At 39.5% G+C, this 22965-nt stretch overlaps 1 protein-coding gene across 1 annotated transcript in view; it reads left to right on the top strand.

The window, feature by feature from the left end:
* The window catches only part of LOC138765527 (uncharacterized), a 142874-nt gene that overhangs the window by 69931 nt on the left and 49978 nt on the right, over positions 1–22965 (top strand). Inside the window, exons 17-24 of the mRNA XM_069942557.1 lie at positions 1956–1982; positions 4467–4502; positions 6148–6174; positions 7699–7734; positions 8113–8139; positions 15030–15065; positions 16192–16218; positions 16813–16848. Of these exons, the coding sequence (XP_069798658.1) occupies positions 1956–1982; positions 4467–4502; positions 6148–6174; positions 7699–7734; positions 8113–8139; positions 15030–15065; positions 16192–16218; positions 16813–16848 (252 nt within the window). The remainder of the gene's footprint in view (positions 1–1955; positions 1983–4466; positions 4503–6147; positions 6175–7698; positions 7735–8112; positions 8140–15029; positions 15066–16191; positions 16219–16812; positions 16849–22965) is intronic.

Genomic DNA, 22965 nt, shown 5'->3' with positions numbered 1-22965 from the left:
AAACACTCTTCAGGAGGCTGTTGTGAATATGTCAATGACCACTATCTATAGGAGACTTCATGAACTGAAATACAGAGGTTACACTGCAAGATCCAAGCCACTAGTTAGCCACAGAAAGGATGGTCAAACATTAGTTTGACAAGAAGTATTTAAAAGAACCTGCAGAATCTGGAACAAGGTCTTGTGGACAGATGAGACCATAATTGACCTGTATCAGAGTGATGCCAAGAGCGAAGTGATGGAAGTGTAAAGGAACTGCCCAAGATCCAAAGCATACAAATTTGCATCTTGCAGTGTAGTCTCTGTATTTCTGTTCTTGAAGTCTTCTGCAGACACCTACCTCCTGAAGAGTGTTTCTGATCTCTCAGATATATATTTGCAGATTTTTTTTCACTATGATGAAAATTCTTCTGTCACCAGCAGTGGAGGAAATCCAGTCCATTTGCGATTACTGAGCTTACCAGTACATTCTTTCTTCTTCTTTGGCTTGGCTTCGTGGACGAAGATTTATGGAGGGGTATGTCCACATCTGCTGCAGGCTTGTTGGTGACTGAAAAGTCCGATGCAGGACAGGCAGGCATGGGTTGCAGCGGTTGCAAGGGAAAAATGGATGGTTGGGGTTAGGTGTTGGGCTTTTCCTCCTTTGTCTTTTGTCAGTGAGGTGGGCTCTGCGGTCTTCTTCAAAGGAGGTTGCTGCCCGCTGAACTGTGTGGTGCCAAGATGCACGGTTGGAGGCGACGTCAGCCCACTGGCGGTGGTCAATGTGGCAGGCACCGAGAGATTTCTTTGAGCAGTCCTTGTACCTCTTCTTTGGTGCATCTCTGTCTCGGTTGCCAGTGGAGAGTTTGCCATAGAACACGATCTTGGGAAGGCGATGGTCCTCCATTCTGGAGACGTGACCCACCCAGCGCAGTTGGTTCTTCAGCAGCGTACTGATGATTTTTAGGCAATGTCTTTTACTGTTTTATTCTTGTTTTTCAGCCTCAGTACGGCTTCTTTGACTTTCATTGGCACAACTTTGGTCCTCATGTTGAAAAACGGCAACTACAGTTGCCAAAGGTGATCAAAATCTTAGAAGCAAGCCTAGCTCTCTTATACCTGCACCACTGAAGCAATTAAACATGCCCGAGTACTCACAAACACCTGCAAAGCCTAATGTCCCAAGCATTATGGTGCCCTGAAATGAGGGGCTTATGTATAAAAAGTGCTGTAATTTCTACATGTATACAAATAACCTTGAATAAAATCTGGAATGTGCACACTAATTCCATGTAAATTGTTTGATTACAAATTTAAAACTATGGAGCACATGGCCAAATAAAGGAGAAAAGTATCTTTGTCCCAAACATTATGGAGAGCAATGTAAATAGATATAATCTGAATTTGAATGTCATTAATAAAACTGCAATCTCTATATTTAAAAAAAGTAATTTCAGTTTCATGAAAATTGGTGTTTTCTCCTCATCACTCTGCTGGTTCCTAAATTATATAATCATGGGATATACCTTACATTGTTCTAATAGATTCTTTCTGTTTACCTTTATGGAACTTTGGATTTAGTTCACCTTTCTTTCATGTCAGTTCAATGAACCTTCCAATTCATTTACATCTGAGTCTTGCTGATAACGCTTCAATAAATTTCTAGGTAAGTTGCAGTTCCACTGCTGGGGATATCACAGAATGAAGAAAAAAGCAGTTTGCAGCAGATGTGATCAGGTCTTAAAGTTGTCAGCAGATTATTGACGGATCATCGCCAATGTTGAAGGACATTGACTATTGCCAAAGCAATGAGTACACACATAATGAGATAAACTTTTAGAAATTAAACTTGAAGCAACACAAAATACATAACCTGTATTACCTGACAAATTACATAATTATGTATTACTTTCTTTTATGCATGTATGAATTCCTGAATATTCCAAGTATTCATGGTTCAACATATGTTTTATTAGGACAAAGCTTGAATAGCAAAGGGGAAGGTGAGTGTCTAATGGTCACTCAATTAAATATGAAAATCAAAAAAAATGCTCTTCTGTTCAAATTTGTTGTTCTGTTTTACGTTCCTCTATTTTATTAACTGTCATGACCACTCTGGGAATCAGCCTTTCATCCATAAAACAGTGCAAAATCCACTTCAAACCAATCAGCGATACAGTCTATATCTTTGCATTGTAGATGTGGTTTCCTGGAGACAACTTTTACTGAGTTAATCCAATGCAATTCTGCCACTCTTTAATGAACAGTTTGTAGCTGTACACTTCTTCCTTGATTATTTCCTTGATCCTTGCATGAAATGCAGTAGGTCATGACCAGAGATGAGCCACCTGGAATTGGAATGTAATGCCAAGCAGATGGATGGTCTCTTCTGCCACACAGAGTCAAAAAGTCAAAGTGTGACACTGAATGTTAGCAAAGCCTTGAACCTACCACGTTCATATGAGCCATCAAATATTTATCTATACAAATCCAATTTTGGGCACTTGGCCCATTGCCTTCCATGCCGTAACCTTTCAAATATTCATATGGAATTAAATTCTGGGGACAGCCAGCTCAATCCCTGAAATTTTCCAGATTTCAATCATCTTTATAATAAAAATATTTTCTACAACTCCTCTCTTAATTACCTTCAGTTTATCTTAAACCTATGCTCTCTGTTTATCGAAACTTGCGATGAAAGAATATATTTTTCATTACCTACTTATTCAGCTGTTCCTTTGAATACCTCATTTAAGTCCAGCCTGGTCACCCTTTTCTGCTCCAAAGAAAACAACCCCACCTCTCCCCATGGCCGAAAATCTACATACCAGCATAATTACGAGGGCATTTCTGTACTGTCGTTGCATCCTTCCTAGTGGGAGAAGCTACAGAAGGTAGAGAAAAGACTAGCTCCCAAACTTCTCTTCCCTCTCTGGATTCTACCAACATCTTCCGATGCATAGGAAAGACAACCTACCTGCTGAAAGACCCATCACACCCCAGACACACTCACTTCTACATCCTCCCACCAGGGAGAAGTTTTAAGACTGTGAAGGCAAGCAACAACAGGCTTAAATATACATAGTTTCTTCCTCACTGTTGCCAGGCTCCTGAATTAAACCTGTAACAGTGATCATTTGATGCCCTTGCTTGGAGCTGATAGATCGCCCATTCCTTTGTAATCTGATACTCTATCAGTTGTACTGTACGCAATTGTATGATGTTAGAAATAACCTGCTAGTCTGTTCGCTGAGTACCCCTTCTCACTCTACTTAGTATTTTGTGGCAAATAATCTAAACCTTAAACTAGTAATGTGATAACAGAAATTATGCACCCTACTATAGTTTTGGAACCCCTAACATTTGAGATAAACATAACTTCCGTGATATTTTAAAGTTATCTTGGCGAATGAACATTAACATATCATTTCCTTCTAATTTTCTAATCCATCTGCAGGCTAATGCCTTCAACAGTATTTTCGTTTGTGTGCCTGAATCTTACTGTTTTTCAGAATTTCATGGTGTCCCTGCTCAATGTATATACCATAGCATTAGTCCTTCCAAAAACATCAAAGATTCCATTCTATCTATCAGCATTCTGCCATCTATCAACATGAAGTGTCCCGAATGTTCAACAACTTAATTCATTTTCGTTTTATCTGAGAACTGGCTAATACATTTAACGAATAAAATAATATAAAAGTTAATGCAATGACAACGCTTCAGATTTGTAACACCAACCACTGCTGTGCACAAATATTCAGTATGTGATTAACAATGAATGATAATATGCCAGTTGACACAATGGTGTCAATCCCATTTCTTTGCCTCTATCAGTAAGGCAGATTTGGAACCAATTTACACAATTTGCACTGGATCTTCTGGCCTATTAACTTTCCAACCAGTGTCTGCGTTAAATATTCCAAAAACCTTAATAGAGCATAACAATTGCATTATTCCCTTCACAAATTGGTCATCTTGCCAAATCATTCTCAATCAATCTAGTATGACAGGATCTCTTACTAATAAATCAGTGGTACATATGCTTGCTTAATTCCTGCTTCGTCAATTGAAGCTTAATCCAGAAGCTTCAGATATTTTAATCCAATAATTTCCCCCAGCAGAAATGTCAGAAAATAATGCTAAAAATGATGACACATCGGATAAGGGGGGAAGGACAGATAAGTATTAAACATGGTTGCCAGACAGCAAAGATCTTTTTTTTAATTATTTATTTTTCACACTATGAACCATATTGACCAAAATACACATAAACCTTTTCCTCTTGTTGAGTGGGTGGGGAGGGGGGGTGGGAAGGAGGAAAGCCAGCAAATTTCTTCTTGAGGCAAAGCCAAGTACAATACAGTATTTGGAATTGCGTACAAGTTGTAAATTTTTCAGGCTACGTGTGATTCCTGGAGAACTACGTCCCACTGGGCTGCATTCTCTTTGAACGTAATCACCAATGAATTCTGCCTTGCATTCAGAGCTTGAAAAAGTGAAGAAAGATCATCTTGAATGCGGTTAGTATCTTGCTATCAATATACGAGCATGAAATTGGATCTGTTCAATCATTGTCTTCAATTGATGTTTCTTCTCCTGGCAAAATTGCAGCCAGAGCCTTTTCTATTTCAAAATTGGAAAAAAGTTATGCATGAAGAATGTCCAGCAATTAGGTGGAAGTATGTGTTCTTGAGCATCCATCTATTCTCAGCCAAAAATTAGTTACACAATTGGAAGGGCCAGCAAATGAAATAATATCAGCAAGGTTGATGCGTATGCATTATTTTTGGTCAAAATGATGCGCCTGCAAAAAAAAGCACAGAGCACCAAACATATCAAAGGAGCATCACTTTTATGTAAACCATCTTCATCACATCAGACATGCAGACTGAAATTGGAGGGCAATGAACACAGTGATAAGCCACTGCACGGTATTTGAGGAGCCACTAACAACTTTTTCAATCAATGTTTCTCAGAAGTTCCAGAATGTCACTCAGGAAACACCATGGCCTTTGAAGATTTTAATACTTAATCTGTCAACCCCACCCCCATTACATAAACACCCACAGAAATAGAGAGATGGGGGGGGGGGGGTGAGAGAGAGAGAGAGAGAGAGAGAGAGAGAATTGCATTTGGTCACCAGCTGCGCTTATGGAATATTAAGCTATTCTATCTTCTGATGTAAAATGGGTTACTTCTCATTACTAAATAGAAGAGGTTCGTCCGTATTTATTGTCAAATCCAACCATTTTTCCACGTTAATCACATATTAAACATGAATCCCACTGACCCAATTGGCATATTATCATTCATTGTTACTCACACACTGGTGCTAGTACTAGAGACCAAGAGTAATTTTCTGGGCCATCCCGCAGTGATAATTTGTTGTTGATTGTTTATCATTACTATACTTTAAATCAGGGGTGCAGTGCTAAATTTTTAGGTGCTGGAGCTCACCAAAAACCGCGTCAAGGGGGTGTCAGAGCCACCCCGTGAAGTGCCAGATAGGTGAGCTCCAGCAGCACTGCACCTCTGATTTAAATGTACAGTATCTTAAAATATAAATAGAATGGTCAGGACGAGGTCTCGCCACAAATGTACACAGATAAATAGGAATGGCCTTCAAGTTCTTGTTGAAAGCGCTCAAACCTAAAACTGAATAATGATTCTGTCCTGGAAAGTATCAGTGACAATTTTGTAAGATTTTATTTAACTTAATATGATTGGAAATAGCAGAACTGTTGTCAACATGGCCTCCAACGATCACTACTTCATCTTTGGAACTGTCTGTAAATTATTCAATTAATCATAATTTGATCAATAACCAGACTTTTGTGGATCTAATAACTGACAAAATGAAATTAATAACCTGTATCCAATGTGCTAGAGACTGTTCTAGATAATGTTCCAAATGGAACATCTTAGCATTAAATAAATTGAAAGTGTTGGGGAGAGGAGATGATTATGAGAGGACAAACCATTCATACTTTATCACTGCTATGGGAGACTTATAGAATATTAAGCTGTTCTATCTTCTGACGTAAACTGGGGTTACTTCTCACTACTAAGTAGAAGAGGTTCGGCTGTATTTATTGTCAAATCCAACCATTTTTCCACGTTAATCACATATTAAACATGAATGTAACTCTGATCCTTTTCTTTTAGAAACAAAGCTTTCCAGCAAAGTTAAAGGTGGGAATAGAGGCAAGAAAATGTATCAGAAAAATAGGTTACTGTGCATCAGGGCCATGTATTAAATCATTAAACTATAACATTTGCAAGATGCAACAATTTGTGTATGTTAAATGATGAAGACAATGGTACCAACTCCAGAAAGTACATGTAAAATGTGTTTGAATTGGGAGGCAAGAACCAGATGATATAAGTAATTGAACGTGAAAAATTTTAAGTCGAAAGACCAGCACCTAAATCTGATAAATGAACACATAGAATCCTAAAGCAGAAAGCTGCTTGGCAAACTTTCCAGGCATTTTTGATATAATACCTGCTCCATTGTGTCAACTTCTACACACAGCAATTTGTAAACGATGTGAATACACTGAAGAAAATGTAGAGAAGACATTCACATTTTCTGGGGTGAAGAACAGGAGAGTTCAGCAGTGTGGAGATATATATATATATATATAGTTCTCACAGGAGCAGCACGTTTGTGAAGAGGGTTTCAGCATCTCTGAAGATTTATCCTGGGGCCTCCATATCAATATAGTCATGATGAAGACTCACCAGTGGCTATACTTCATGAGGAGTTTGAGGAGATTTGGAATGTCACCAAAGAATCTTGCAAATTTCTACAGGTGTACAGTGGAGAGGATTCTGACTGGTTTCATCACTGTCTGGTATAGAGATGCCAATGCACAGGACAGGAAAATACTACAGGGAGTTATGAATTTGCCAAGTGCCATTATGGGCATCAGTCTTCATTGCAGGCATGTACAAGAGGCAATGTCTGAATAAAGCAACCTCTATCCTCAAGGACCATCACCACCAGGCCATACCCTCGTCTCACTGTTACCATCAGGAAGGTGGTACAGGAGCCTGAAGATGAACATCCACTGGTATAAAACAGCTTATTTCCCTCTGCCATCAGATTTCTGAATGGACAATGAACTACAGACACGACCTCACTTTTTTCTTCTTTTGCACTAATTTTTTCATTTCAATTTTTAAAATGAAATTCATAGCAATTTGACAGCTGTGTGGCTTCCGCACAACAACAGATTTAGTGGCGCGTGTTCATAATGATAAATTGTGGTTCTGATTCTGAGATTTCTGTGAAGAAGTGCAAGAATATCATGGATTTTGTAAGGCAATTCAAGTGAAGCTCCATTTCCTCAATGTCAAGGACAAAATAATTCCATCAACACAAAAATGTAGACTTGTGCCTATTCTCTCCTAAATATCATCTTGATGTTTCTGAGCCAATCTGGACGTAAGTAAGCATCCACGAATCCTGAAGGATGCCTGTCACCTCACACCAAATATTCTTAATTTTGTCTAATGCCTAAAAATTGCTGGTGAGTTAGATTGTAAAGGTGAGTATGGAATCACTGTGATTAAAAAAAGAGCGAGGTGAAAACAGGGAAAATAATATGGTCGACAGGCACAGAAAAAATTATATTTTGCTACTTTGTTTTAAATTGGTGATGTCCAGAAACTCACAATTTAGAAGTTTCTTTAATTTTTTTTTTCCCGCAGAAATTGTCACCCTGAAAATTAATATCTACAGTCATGGTGAGTACAATATTCACCTGTCTGTGTTAAACTTGTGCAGATCTTCAGCAGAGCTCTACACCATGATAAATTTTATATTGTTGCATTCAAACGGTAAATTATTCCCCGTAATTGAATGGATGCGAAAGCAAAACAATGTGGAGAGGGTTTTGAATTATACTGCTTATTTTGTACCTATAAATTATTTTTGTAGCTAAGAAGACAAAATTGGTCCAAAATCAGATTATCTTCCCCCAACATACCAGAATTCCAACATGAAAACCTAAGTGAAATCTGAAGCATTTTTTTCCGAACGACTGAGACGAATTAAGTTCAAATGTTTTGCGTATTCCCTCTGGGCCTTTGTATTTCAACGAATATGTACCTATTATTTTGCAGAACAAAGTCTGAACAGAGCAGAAAAAAGTGAGTAAAAGTCATGTTCGGCATAAATTTCAGCAGATAGCAAATATAGTGCAGTGGGGATGCATTAAGTTGTGTAGGTGCATTGCAGAAAACATAGTGCAAGGAAATAAGGATGAAAAGAATGAAGAATACACTGAGAGATTTAGATCAGCGACAGTGACCGAAGACTTGAGAATGAATTTTGATGGGTCAAATGACCTGTCTTTCCACATTATGCCCAATATAAGTAAGCATTATTTAATATCTCTATTTCGCTCTTTGATGGGGATGGGGAGTAAGATCAACAATGTTAGTTTCCAACCACCAAAGAAATAATATTATTGAGAAGCATTTTGCTTCTGATCCAAATGGTTCTGCAATCCTACAACACAGCATCGTTAGTGCAGCACAGGATGGCAACCTTTTTTAAAACTCACATTCCATCTTAAGTATTCCCTATGCCATAAGTGTTCTGTGATTAGCAATGGATTGCTTAAGGTGGTATGTGAGTGGAAAGAAAAAGTTTGAAAACCACTGTTTTAATCATAATTAATTGACGAGATATTTGCACTGTTTCATGTCTCCAAAGGAAATGGGCCATTGACAATTTTTCTCAAGCAAAATATTTCAGTAACAATTGGGTCTGGAACAGTGATTCTCAACCTTCCCTTCCCACTCACATCCCACCTTAAGCAATCCATTACTAATCACAGAGTAGTTATGGCAAAGGGAATATTTAAGGTGGAATGTGAGCTTTACAAAAAAAGGTTGCCCAACCCTGGTGTAGCAGTTAGCATAATGCTGATGCAGTGCCAGTGACCCAGGTTCAAATCCAGCACTGTCCTGTAAGGAATCTCTATGGTTTCTACCCTCCAGAAATGAACGGTTCATTACACCCTAGGAAATGGCACGGGTTTCAATAATCGGAGTCGGCTACTGTGTTGTAATTAAATGTAAAGGAACTGAAAGAAGGTCCTCATTGTCTTGCATTATCAGATCTTGTGGCATCTTGTGACCTCAGGTAGTAAATCTTTACTTCCAAATGGTCATTTTCAATGACACCTGTCAGAAACACAAATTCTCACAAATGAGTCTCTTTAAGATCGGTGACACGACAAGCTTTATTCTCAAGTCTGCAGAGTTGGACTCATCCGGCTTCTTGCCAAGTCGAGCCCTGATACATAGAGTGCATTGTTTTTTATACAATTTGCTTGTCCTTCGGCATCTCCACTATACTGCTTTAATTGGTTAGTTTTTGCAGAATCATCCTGATTACTGTTAGTCACGCACACCACGATCATTCATGACCTCTGCTCACACCAAATTCTGTTTTTCATTCTTTATCAATCTTTGGCTCCTGCATGTCTCTCTGTAGTTAAATCTGTTGCAAGTCTTTTGTAACATTTTCCAGCTAAACTCTAGTGGTTAGCCCCCTTTTATGACTAATCATCACATTTTAACTTAAACCCTTTTTAACCCAAATTCTCTATCTATAACAACACCTATTTGAACTGATTGCGTTCCTGTTGACTGACAAATTGACGGCTGCTTTCTCACTTGTAAATAATTGTATTACTATCACCAGTTTTGGAATGTCTAGAGATTCTGAAGTTTGTGCACATAAGGCAATAAATCACCAATAAATTATTCTTTCACACTTTTTAATCCATGTCTCTGGATCACTGGGATTGTCGCATTGGGCTGATGTATGCATCATGAGCAGAAGGAAACGTGACTGCATCAATGATGGAAATGTGGGGGAAGTGTCGGTGCAATTTGATATCCTCTGCTGGAAGGAACATGATCCTGCATTCTGACTTGTATTCACACCAAGCTGCTCTGTTGGCAATAGACAGGTGAATGAAAGGGATAAAGAGATGGTGAGGAATCGATGCAATTATTTCAAGCCATGATAGACACCAGCTGATATATTTCTGTTTGTTATCCAATATGTCAGTGCAAAAGTTACAATTCCACTAAGCCAAAGACAGGGATTAATAATTGAAGAACCATAGATGGCAGATCTGCAATCATTTGAAGCTATTAAATACATAAAAGCAGAATAAATTTATCGTCAGCAATTGGTCATAAATTAATGTTTGTATAACATTGTGCTCTGAATTCTGCTGCTACTATTTAAATCAAAACATCACTGTCATGCAAACTCATTCTCTCCTCAGGGCCCATGTTAAAATCAACCTTTCTTAATGTCCTCAGAAATCTGCAAATGTTTTATCCATTCTAATACGGAAAACAATGAACGAAACAAGTGGTTCAATACATAAATGAGCTGGAGAACTTCAGCATGTCATGCAGAGTCCAGAGGAAGCAAAGGGATATCACCAAGATTTTGAGTCTGGGCCTTCATCAAGGTATGAGCAGAAAGCAGACAGGCACCTGAATAAAAAGGAGGCTGGAAGAAAGAAGGAGTTGGGGTAGAAACACAGCCCGATAGGCAAGAGATCGTAAGTGGATATCAGTGGGAGGGCAGAAGAGAAAATTGTGATGGGGAGTAGCTCTCTGAATGGAGAGGGATGGGGAAGTACTAGAGGAAACGAGACAGAGGGACGTGGAGAGAGATAGGGAGAGAGAGAGAGAGAGAGCGAGAGAGACTGTGTGTGAGGTGGGGGGTGGGGTACTAATGGAATCCGGAGAGGTCAGTGTTAAGGCCATCTCGTTGGAGAGTGTACAGAAGGAATATTAGGTGCTGCTCCTCCAATTTGCAGGTGGCCTTGGTTTGGCAATGTATGAGGCTATGGACTGAGATGTCAGTGTGTGAATGGGGTATGTAATTGAAATAGTTGGCCACTGGGAGGTGCCCATTATTGCAGCGCACAGAGCGAATGTGATCCATTAAACAATCTGGAGTCTGCATCCAATCTTCCTGATGTAGTAGAGTCCACAACTGGAGCATTGGATGCTATTGGCAACCCTTGCAAAGTTGCGTGAAGTATCCTTGCCTGCAGACTTTCCTGTTTAATGAATAGGGTGGGTTCATTTTCGTTAAATTCCTGCCAGTTTGATGAGACAAAATTATGCCCAGTTCTGTCAGGCTCTCCTCACTAACAACTGGACATCATGTGAATTCAAGGGAGGGTGGGGGGGGGGGGGGGCAGTCCCAGAGGTAAGTTAAGCAATGGTGTGCCTTTGGCCGACCTTTTCCTCCCTTATCTGAAATGAGTAATTGGGAAGGCTGACAAGGTGGTCTGCCTTCTCATTCTTGGTTACTGGCTGGGATCCAAACTGACCAGCCCATTTGAATCTATTCTATCATGGGGACCAGTCTTCAATGCTTCATTTCTTCAGTTGCCACATCATTCATATTACAGTTCATGTGGAATGATAGATTAAAAATTCAATTTTCTTTCAGACCAGACCCCACAACTATATTAAATATAACCTGCATATATATTTATATTTTTTCATTGATTGTGGGCCCCCCCCCACCTTTTGTGGGGCCCTAGTTCAGCTGCACCATGGTAACTCTGGCACTGGAAATACTCTGTGGCGGCCCCTTCCCTTGGTGCCGTAGGCACCTGCTTATTTTGGTTCATGGTTTATCCAGACCTATCTATTTCTCATCGACGTGCAACTCCTCAACATTTTAATCAAGATCCATGGAAGGGCAGACGTGACAGATCTATAATCCATCACAGAAAGCATGCTAAATGTCTTTGGGTCACGTCAAGGATCAGAAGATATAACTTTGGGTGATTATTCTGCAATCATCTTTGATTCCAGATTCGAAATGAAAAGTATAAAGAACAGAATATGACTAATGCTTTCATACGGTATAAAAGTCGACAAGTCGCCTGTCCAATCAACTGCAGACTAACCAACTATAGCAGGGGTGATGAAGAAATAATGGGAATGTATTTAATGGGGCAATTAGCGCTTGACGTCCTGCTTTGCGGAAACTGCCAAAATGTTTGGCCTGGAAGTCAGCCTGAAGAAAACTGAGGTCCTCCATCAGCCAGCTCCCCACCATGACTACCAGCCCCCCCACATCTCCATCGGGCACACAAAACTCAAAACGGTCAACCAATTTACCTATCTCGGCTGCACCATTTCATCAGATGCAAGGATCGACAATGAGATAGACAACAGACTCGCCAAGGCAAATAGCGCCTTTGGAAGACTACACAAAAGAGTCTGGAAAAACAACCAACTGAAAAACCTCACAAAGGTAAGCGTATACAGAGCCGTTGTCATACCCACACTCCTGTTCGGCTCCGAATCATGGGTCCTCTACCGGCACCACCTACGGCTCCTAGAACGCTTCCACCAGCGTTGTCTCCGCTCCATCCTCAACATCCATTGGAGCGCTTTCATCCCTAACGTCGAAGTACTCGAGATGGCAGAGGTCGACAGCATCGAGTCCACGCTGCTGAAGATCCAGCTGCGCTGGATGGGTCACGTCTCCAGAATGGAGGACCATCGCCTTCCCAAGATCGTGTTATATGGCGAGCTCTCCACTGGCCACCGTGACAGAGGTGCACCAAAGAAAAGGTACAAGGACTGCCTAAAGAAATCTCTTGGTGCCTGCCACATTGACCACCGCCAGTGGGCTGATAACGCCTCAAACCGTGCATCTTGGCGCCTCACAGTTTGGCGGGCAGCAACCTCCTTTGAAGAAGACCGCAGAGCCCACCTCACTGACAAAAGGCAAAGGAGGAAAAACCCAACACCCAACCCCAACCAACCAATTTTCCCCTGCAACCGCTGCAACCGTATCTGCCTGTCCCGCATCGGACTTGTCAGCCACAAACGAGCCTGCAGCTGACGTGGACTTTTTACCCCCTCCATAAATCTTCGTCCGCGAAGCCAAGCCAAAGAAAAGAAAGAGAAGATAAATAAACATTTAAAGAAGCAGATGTTCATCTAAATCAAGCAACATTGTTGGATTATACAGATAGTAAACATGGAAATTATAGCAGTGTAACACTGTGAGTGAAAAAATTGTATCATATGGCAAAGGAAAGTGCAGTGGTCAACGAGACTGGAGAGCTTTATTCAGTAAAGTGGCTTTGTCTTCATTATGTGCATCAATGACCTCTTTTAAACTACTTGGAGCCCATCACTGAATTTTATCGACGATAAAATCTGGAATGTGATCAGCAGTATAGCATGGAATTCCAGTTTGCAGGAAGATATAAATGGCCTGTTCTTTCTGTGTAAAAGGGCCAAAATATTAAATGAAGATGGACTAAAGGGGGTGGTGAGGGTGGTGGGTTCCTTCCCTTCTTGCAGTACTTCCCCCCTCTACCTATTATTTCACACCTTCACCACCTCCCCTCCCCCTTTTGTTCGGACATCTCACATGTTCCCCCACCCCTTGATGAAGGGATCAAGCCCGAAATGTCAGTGATGTATCTTTACTTTTGCTACATAAAGGCACTGTTTGACCTGCTGAGTTTCTCCAGCATTTGTGTGTTTTTGCACTTAACCATGGTGTCAACAGAATCCTGTGTTTCACTCACTATCTCCGAGGAACTTTCCTGCACCCAACACGCTAATGGCATAGTGAAGAAAGCACATCAGCACCTCTACTTCTTCAGGAGTTTCCGGAGGTTTAATATGACATTGGAAACACTGGCAAATTTCCACAGATATGTGGAGGAAGTGTGCTTACCAGCTGCATTGCAGTCTGGTATGGGGACACCAATACCCCTGAACAGAAGCCCTACAAAAGTTAGTGAACACAGCCCAGGTCATCTCAGCAAAAGCCTCCCCACCATCGAGAACATCTGCACAGAACACTGCCTTCGGAGAGCCGCAGCAATCATCAAGGTTTCACATCACACAGCATATGCACTGTTCTTGTTGCGACCGTCAGGAACGAGCTATAGATGCCAAAAGACTCAAACCACCCGGTTGAGAAACAGCTGCTACCCCTCCATTATTAGACTCCTCAGCCACAAACTCAATCAGGGACTCATTTAAAAACTTACTTCTGCGATTTATTGATAGTTTCTCTCTGTTTTGTTCAGTCAGTTTGCTTATATTTCTTTATTTGTTTACATGTGTACAATGAGTACAATTTTTTTGCATGTATAGGAAGAATATGATTTCCCAAGAGGGGATGCCCAAGAGGTTCATTGTAATGTTGCCTAGGCTGTTTCTTTTGGAACATGAGAACTGGATACACAAACTTTAAAATTTCTTTGTTTAATGAAAGGAACTGATTCATTTCAATTGGCATATCATTCATATGTAAAATCGATGCAAATTACATGATAGGAAGTTTATAGGACTGTCCTAATTCTTTTATCAATGTATCTACATGCAGGAGCGGTTGAGAAGCCATAAGTTGCAAAGTTTGAGTCCAAGAGCAGAGCAGTCAATGAAATTTCTATGTGCTTTGCTATACTTCTTTCTCTCGGTACATTTGTTGTCTCCAACCTTTCCGCCATTAAGACAGCATTCTCCACATTATCCAGAAGGTCTTGACTTTGTAAACTTTTCCTAAATCTTCTCTTAAGTAGTATATATTCTGAAGAATGAAATCATCAATATCGAGGCCAAATGTGTCATTTAACCCTTAAATATACCAATACATTTTGTATGCACATTATTTTGGCTTTTGCAGCTTTCCTTGCAGCTATGTCAATAAGTTCATAATGAAACCTAGACAATGATTAAAGCATCGACACTAGTTCTATAGCAAATTTATCAAATTAAACGTTCCACACCATTCTTTGTACAGATACATGTCTTTCTTATGAAATCGACTTGCATATGTTGCGCAGTAACCATTTGTCTGTTTTTCCAGATGTAATTTTTGTTCTTGTTTCATTTTCAGTTAAAAGAGTAGAAATATTCAATGTCTCTCCATTTACCTCTCTGGTGCACAAAGTAATAAAAATCAGGTTAGCAGAATGAAAACATCACATTTCCTCAAATTTATTTAGGTATTGGAAAGCTTAAAGACTACATCAAGGATATTGGTGAGTACAATATTTACGTAAAATGAAAGTACAGAGATTCACTAAGTATATACAGAATAAAATATCATCAAATTAGATATTTTGCCAGAATTCAGATGACATCACGTTAGTGAGTTGCAGCATATGATTGTTTGCTAACTTAAAGGATGCTGAACAATAAATGTGCGATGCAATGCATGTCCCAAAAACTTTCATTCTTTTCTGGTCTACGTTCCTTTCTATGGAATGGTGTTTATTTTTAAAGTGTAATTTCAAAAATTTAATGCAGACATGCAACACTGAATAAGATAACAACAGGGAACTGGAGTATTCAGGTCCATTGGGGCGTGAACAAAAAAATAAATTACTCAATAAAAAATTGCTCCAGACCCCAGTATCTGCAGTCTCCAGTGCCCCAATAATATTTGGTTAACAATTCACCATTTACCTTCTCTGACAAGTGGGTAAGGTTTGTTGTAAATGCTAAAATAGTAAGAAGTGAAAACAAATCTCATGGGTATTATCATAGGTTTGTAATAAGACCTCAAACTGACTATTTGGCACTAACCTTAGCCAGATTGCTTTGCCACAAATCTATTTTTAGTGCATACTTATACACGTACAAGAAGGCAGAAACATAAATCTATCGTTTATGTCTTATTGTTAAACATGGGATTTAAAATGTATGATAAGGAGACAGTACAACCAAGTAAACTTACTGTATGTAATTCAACATCTCTAATCCTGATAAAGGGATAGTCTAAGAGCAGTTGTTTTTTGTTGTGCCATGGTACAAGGCATGTTTTTGGAGTAGATGCAACAAAAAGAGATGATTATCAGGTCGTAATAAATCATTTTATACATGTCGTGAGTTTGTGATGTCTGTGACCTTTTGCCTCCTCGCCCACTTCAATTGAATGGATCCTTGTTTGGATGTTTTCCTGAACAATGGAATAAATATTCCATTCCTGCGGATCAGGCAATTTGTTATAACCCTTGAGTGATGTTTAGTCAAAGGAAAGACCACGAATTAACTTTGGGAAAGACCAAGTGCACTACAAGTTCAGCTGATATGAAATTCTAGCTAAAAAGGTAAGTTGGTGATTTTTTTTCGCAAAATCTTCACCATGATTCACATTTCATTTAGAACTACAGCTCAGTGAGAAAGTCAAAGGTGAGCATTGAGCTTTAGTTTTATTTCATTTCATAAAATATACCTATTTTGCAATGGAGAGCAAAGTGTTTGAATTGGTGGAAGTTGCTTTCAGCTTGCATTTGAAATTTGTGGAGTCCTAATTGACTGCTAAGGCAGTCCCCCATCTCACTCTCTGTTCCTCACTCTCTTACTCTCTTTCTCATTCTCTCATGCTCTCTTCGCCCCCCCCCCCCCCACTCCTCCACTTTTTCACTTGTTCTCTCTTTCTCGCTCTTGCTTCAGTGTTTCGCCAGGCATTCACAGTAAATCGTCTTGTTAATGTACTGTCATTGCTTCCCTCACAATACTTCAATAATTCCATCCTACTTGATGGAATCATTTTTTCTGTTTCCCCCTTTCTCCTTTACCCCAGCGATGATTTATTCTCTTTTCCTCTTGTTCTTCATCTAACTTTGGTCATTTTTGCTAAGCATCATCTTCATTTTCCCTTTACTTTTAATTTCTATTTATTCTCTTAACGTTGTAATGAACGTCATTCTATTCCACAATATGCCAATTTAATGGACAATGACTACTTTTTTGTTCCATGCATTTTAATTTTTTTTCTTTTAGAAGTTGGAAAACTAAAAGACAATCTGCACAATACAGGTTAATAGCTATTTTTAAAATATAATTTGCCTGAAATGAAGTGGAGTATAACCTTCTGTGGTTTCACTAGTGCACATTATGACAGTTTAATTTTTCTAAATATGATGTTGGGCTTAAAACTTTTACCGGATAATAAAAATCAAATGAACAGAAAGTGATTTTGAACACCAATAAAAATCCATGTTTGGAAAATGATGTTGATTTTTTGCAGATAGAACAATTATGAATCATAATTAAATATATATGCAAGTTAATATACATATAATTCCCAGAGACATTCATTGATTAGCAAAAAACTGGAGGTAAGAAAATAGATCAGATATATTAGCTTGGATAACTTGTCAGGAGATTGCATTCAATAGAATATAGTTATTTTTCCTTCCTGCAGACCATATTTTTGTTTAGATTCATGCATCTGCTATTCCTTTAAACACAGTCATAAACCAGGGTGAGGGAAGTATAAACCTGCAAGAGAATATTGATGGAAGGACATTTATTTGTTAGATTTCTAAATATATGAAGTGCTGTTCAGAACCAATTCTGAGTCTTGTTAGTTGCTAAAGAGTGGATTTGCCAACATTTGTTGCAAGTAAAGATATAAGGAAACAAATAAGGTTGATGAGGCCTGACTTTCCTTTAACATAATCTTTCTTTTTCTTTGGCTTGGCTTCACGGACGAAGATTTATGGAGGGGTAATGTCCACATCAGCTGCAGGCTCGTTTGTGGCTGACAAGTCCGATGCGGGACAGGCAGACACGGTTGAAGCGGTTGCAAGGGAAAATTGGTTGGTTGGGGTTGGGTGTTGGGTTTTTCCTCCTTTGTCTTTTGTCAGTGAGGTGGGCTCTGCGGTCTTCTTCCAAGGAGGTTGCTGCCCGCTGAACTGTGAGGCGCCAAGATGCACGGTTTGAGGCGATATCAGCCCACTGGCGGTGATCAATGTGGCAGCCACCAAGAGATTTCTTTAGGCAGTCCTTGTACTTCTTCTTTGGTGCACCTCTGTCTCGGTGGCTAGTGGAGAGCTCGCCATATAACACGATCTTGGGAAGGCGATGGTCCTCCATTCTGGAGACGTGACCTACCCAGCGCAGTTGGATCTTCAGCAGCGTGGATTCGATGCTGTCGGCCTTTGCCATCTTGAGTACTTCGATGTTGGTGATGAAGTCGCTCCAATGAATGTTGAGGATGGAGCGGAGACAACGCTGGTGGAAGCGTTCTAGGAGCCGTAGGTGATGCCGGTAGAGGACCCATGATTCGGAGCCGAACAGGAGTGTGGGTATGACAACGGCTCTGTATACGCTAATCTTTGTGAGGTTTTTAAGTTGGTTGTTTTTCCAGACTCTTTTGTGTAGTCTTCCAAAGGCACTATTTCCCTTGGCGAGTCTGTTGTCTATCTCGTTGTCGATCCTTGCATCCGATGAAATGGTGCAGCCGAGATAGGTAAACTGGTTGACCGTTTTGAGTTTTGTGTGCCCGATGGAGATGTGGGGGGGCTGGTAGTCATGGTGGGGAGCTGGCTGATGGAGGACCTCAGTTTTCTTCAGGCTGACTTCCAGGCCAAACATTTTGGCAGTTTCCGCAAAACAGGATGTCAAGCGCTGTTGAGCTGGCTCTGAATAGGCAACTAAAGCGGCATCGTCTCCAAAGAATAGTTCACGGACAAGTTGCTCTTTTGTGTTGGTGTGAGCTTGCAGGGGCCTCAGACTGAAGAGACTGCCATCCGTGCGGTACCGGATGTAAACAGCGTCTTCATTGTTGAGGTCTTTCATGGCTTGTTTCAGCATCATGCTGAAGAAGATTGAAAAGAGGGTTGGTGCGAGAACACAGCCTTGCTTCACGCCATTGTTAATGGAGAAGGGTTCAGAGAGCTCATTGCTTGTTGGTTTTCGTGCAGTTGGATAACCATGTTGAGGAACTTTGGGGGGCATCCGAGGCGCTCTAGTATTTGCCAAAGCCCTTTCCTGCTCATGGTGTCGAAGGCTTTGGTGAGGTCAACAAAGGTGATGTAAAGTCCTTCGTTTTGTTCTCTGCACTTTTCTTGGAGCTGTCTGAGGGCAAAGACCATGTCAGTAGTTCCTCTGTTTGCGTGAAAGCCGCACTGTGATTCTGGGAGAACATTTTCGGCAACACTAGGTATTATTCTATTTAGGAGAATCCTAGCGAAGATTTTGCCTGCAATGGAGAGCAGCGTGATTCCCCTGTAGTTTGAGCAGTCTGATTTCTCGCCTTTGTTTTTGTACAGGGTGATGATGATGGCATCACGAAGGTCCTGAGGCAGCTTTCCTTGGTCCCAGCAGAGCTTGAAAAACTCATAATGTTAACATAATAGTTGTATAGACATTCCCTGAATGCAAAGCAATCCCATCCTTGTTGGTATGAGACAGTTTTATAGGTGAGTTTTTAATTTGTACAGCAGCTATATCAAAATGAACTTCATTGTAGGATATGTTACCATAACTGTCAGACCAATTCAATTTTTATTTGGTGATTTTAATAGAAAATAGTAAACATCACACAAAGGGGTTGTACACAGGTATAGAATTGTATAGTTCTATAGGAAATTATCATCTTAAATCTAAACAAAGAAATCTATAATGGTATCGGGGTGCTGGCTATATAAATTGTGAAGTTTTATTTCAAAAGGCATGTGGTTGGATAGGCAACTTGCAGGAATTGTAGCAGATGTGCATTGCTGTGTGCAAGAAAATACTAGGGATAAAGCGCCTAACCATAACAACTAAAGAAGTTATTGAAGCAAGCGACGAGGCCTATAGATTGAAGAAGTTGCAAAATAAGGGTTGGAAGGAGTTTACATCTTTGTAATAAATAGAAGGACCAATACATCAATGAACAAATCAGAAAAGGGCATACCATAGGTATGGGCTGCAAAAAAAATTGATGGTATAAATCTCTACAAATGTGCAGATAAACTAGATAAGTGGTCAAAAATGTTAGAGTTTAGAACAGGGAATAAACAAATAGCAGGACAGTAAATAAACACTTTGGTTCTGGATTTAACTGAAAACAATACAACTAACTTTTGAGAAAGGACAAGGAGCCAACCATCTGAATGAAAGTAGTATTATTGAGAAAATAGTACTTCAGAAATTAATCATACCCAATGCCAAGAAATCTTCAAGATTGGATAAATTGCATCTCAGAGTTCTGCATGAGGCAGCCATTGAGCAGATAGATAAATTGGAGAGCATTTACACAAATCCCATGATCAATGTCGCATGACAAATAGAACTTCAATACTGCATTCAAAATTGAAGGAGACAGAAAGAAGAAATTGCAATTGAGTTAGCATTTGAAAAGTGGAATTGGTGCAATCGGAGTTTCAGAAATAAACTATGAGAAAGCAACATGTAAAAAATCTGTGTAAAATTAAAGTGAGTTGGCATAGATTAGTACTGGCTTGACAAGCAAGAAACAGTGGAGCATATTGGTCCTTTCAGGAGATACTGCTTGGATCATAGCATGAGTCTGAGAAACAGAGCCCAATGTTTTCAAATTTACCTTTTTTCTGTGATTCTAGATTGTGATAAAGGCTTAATTCCAAAAAAGATTCTAATAAAGATACTTCCAGGCAACCTAGATTGAGGGAATTTATAAAAATTGGTAGTTATATTACAATGCGAATAAATGACAAGCTTTATATTAAAAGGAAGGTAGAGTATTACTTAAATGATAATCTATTGGAGGAAAATGATGTGTAAATGGATCTGTTTGTCCTTTTCCACCAGCATTGGAACTAAACATAAGAAACAGTAACAGATGGGAAGACAAATGGCATGTTGCCCCTCAATGAATTGTTTTAAATTTAGAAGCAAATGACCTTAGTGAAACAACACTAAGTATACTGGGTATTTTTTTGGTTCCCTTGCCCAATGAAAAATTTGTGCATGATAGAGTATTTCATCAAATGTTTGCAAGGGAGTTTCTCGAAATTGAAGTACAATCAAAGAGATTGGGTTGATTTGAATTGTAGTTATTGTAAGTAGAGGGGACATATACTGTAGTTGAAGCTTTCAAACTTTGACAGATCTGGACAAAACAAATTCAGGGAGAATATTTCCAAATCCACAAGTTTAACAAGAGATGAATTAATATTGAGATCAAAAGAGATTTCTTTCTTAAGTGACACCAAACATTTCAAATTTACTCTCAGAGAGGACTATAGAGGCTGCATAGATGAATATATTTAAAAAAGACTTAAATTAAACACAGGCTGCCTGCTCTTGGGAGAGGGCTGGAAACTAGTATTGATATGATATAATCAACCATGATTGCAAAAAGTGAAAGGGGAAGTCAAGTTTCTGATGCTGGTGTGGAAATCCAGATTTTGTTTCCCAGATAGGGAAACCAAGATGATTTTTAACGTCTTTAGTCAATTTATTTTCCTTCGTGAAAGTATCAAAGAGTGAGTTTAGTGCACTGGCAAAGCAAACATGGGAATACAGAGAAGCCATGCAATACATACACAAAAGAATACATACAATACATACACAGGGGAAAGCAGCCTTAACCCTTTTTCCTTCTCATAGACACCTCATAAATATCCTTGTTACTCCTCCTCACAATAAAACCCTTGCCGAGTCTTTACTATCGCCTTTGACCTCTCCCTCTTGCAGACAGAACGCTATGCCCTCAGTAGAGACCTCACCACCCTCCCATTTCACCCACACCTCAGCGAGCTCTGCACACTCTACAATGCCCAACTCTACTTCCATCATCTCCATCGCAATGCTTACTTCTCGAACCATGAATGTCCACCCCTCAGTGAAGGCCCCTTCTCCCACCTTAAACCTTCTTCCTTCTGTTTAACACCTTGTAAATCCAAAATGTTTATTACCATTTGCATCATATAGATGCTACACGACCTGCTGTATTGCAGACTTTTTAATACAGAGATACTAAATAAGTTAAATCAGTTGTTTGGTGGTAAAGATTATTGTACTGAAATTAAGATAATAATAATAATGCTTCATTTAAGATTGAATTTGAAATAGATACAGCAACTCTAAATGAAACAATGGTTGGTAGTGACATAGGACATGCCGAATGAAATTCCTGAATGAGTATTGAGTTCTATTTTGCAGTAATTTACCAGGAGTGCACAATAAACTGACAATAAGGTTATTTAAAAATGTGATGACAGAACGATGAAGCAAAGAGAAATCCAGAGCAGCATTAAGATCTTCTATTAATTTTTCGTACAGCTGGTCAATTTCTGTCTTTGTCATTTGATTGGCTTATTCATATTACTTCCAAGCCGAAAAAGCACGATCTCGATTTCTGTTAAAATCATGACAATAAAGTAGAAACTACAAACCTATCCTTCAGTTTCAGTTTAATGCTATCTCTTTCTTGAGGCTTGGACAGTTGGTCATTATTTCTGCATTTTGACTCAGATCAAAGATTGGACAGAAAAGAGAAAAGTACAGATGTGTACGAAATTTGTGACAATGAACATGGATTGGAGCACGGAAGAAGCATTTTCACTGTGCTGGGCTAATACAGAACAGGATCAGTGTTTATGTTATAGTAGAAAGATACAGTTCCTCATATGTACTCCGCTATTTAATAAGCCAGTGGCCGCATCGGACTTGTCAGCCACAAACGAGCCTGCAGCTGACGTGGACTTTTACCCCCTCCATAAATCTTCGTCCGCGAAGCCAAGCCAAAGAAGGATAATTTGTTTATAATCTTAACTCTACATTCCCAAGCTACAATTTAAAAACTTTATTTTCAAGAATCTATCTTCATTGACATCTAATGTGTGCAATGATTCTGCTTTCATAGTCCTTTGACAAAGAGATGTGATTTCGATAAGTGTAACACGTTTTTTCCATTTTATTTGGCCAGCCATTTTAAACAGCGATCCATTGCTCTCGATTCTCTTCATATCAATTCTGGCGTGGCTTGCTGTGTAATTCTAGTAAGCCAAGTATCACTCTAAACCCTATGGAACTAAACATAGACTGTATATTCTCCTGATATTATGCACCAGAGAACAAATGAAACATTCAGTGATTCTTGTCATTTTTCCATTACAGGGTTAGTTCAGTAATTAGTTGAACAAAGCAAGGTTATTTATTCTTTCCCCACCTCTCTCA

This window comes from Narcine bancroftii, chromosome 5 (assembly GCF_036971445.1).
Source record: "Narcine bancroftii isolate sNarBan1 chromosome 5, sNarBan1.hap1, whole genome shotgun sequence".
NCBI classification, from domain to species: Eukaryota; Metazoa; Chordata; class Chondrichthyes; order Torpediniformes; family Narcinidae; genus Narcine; species Narcine bancroftii.
The sequence above is the reverse complement of the archived record's forward strand: the minus strand, read 5'-3'. Positions and strand labels throughout refer to the sequence as shown.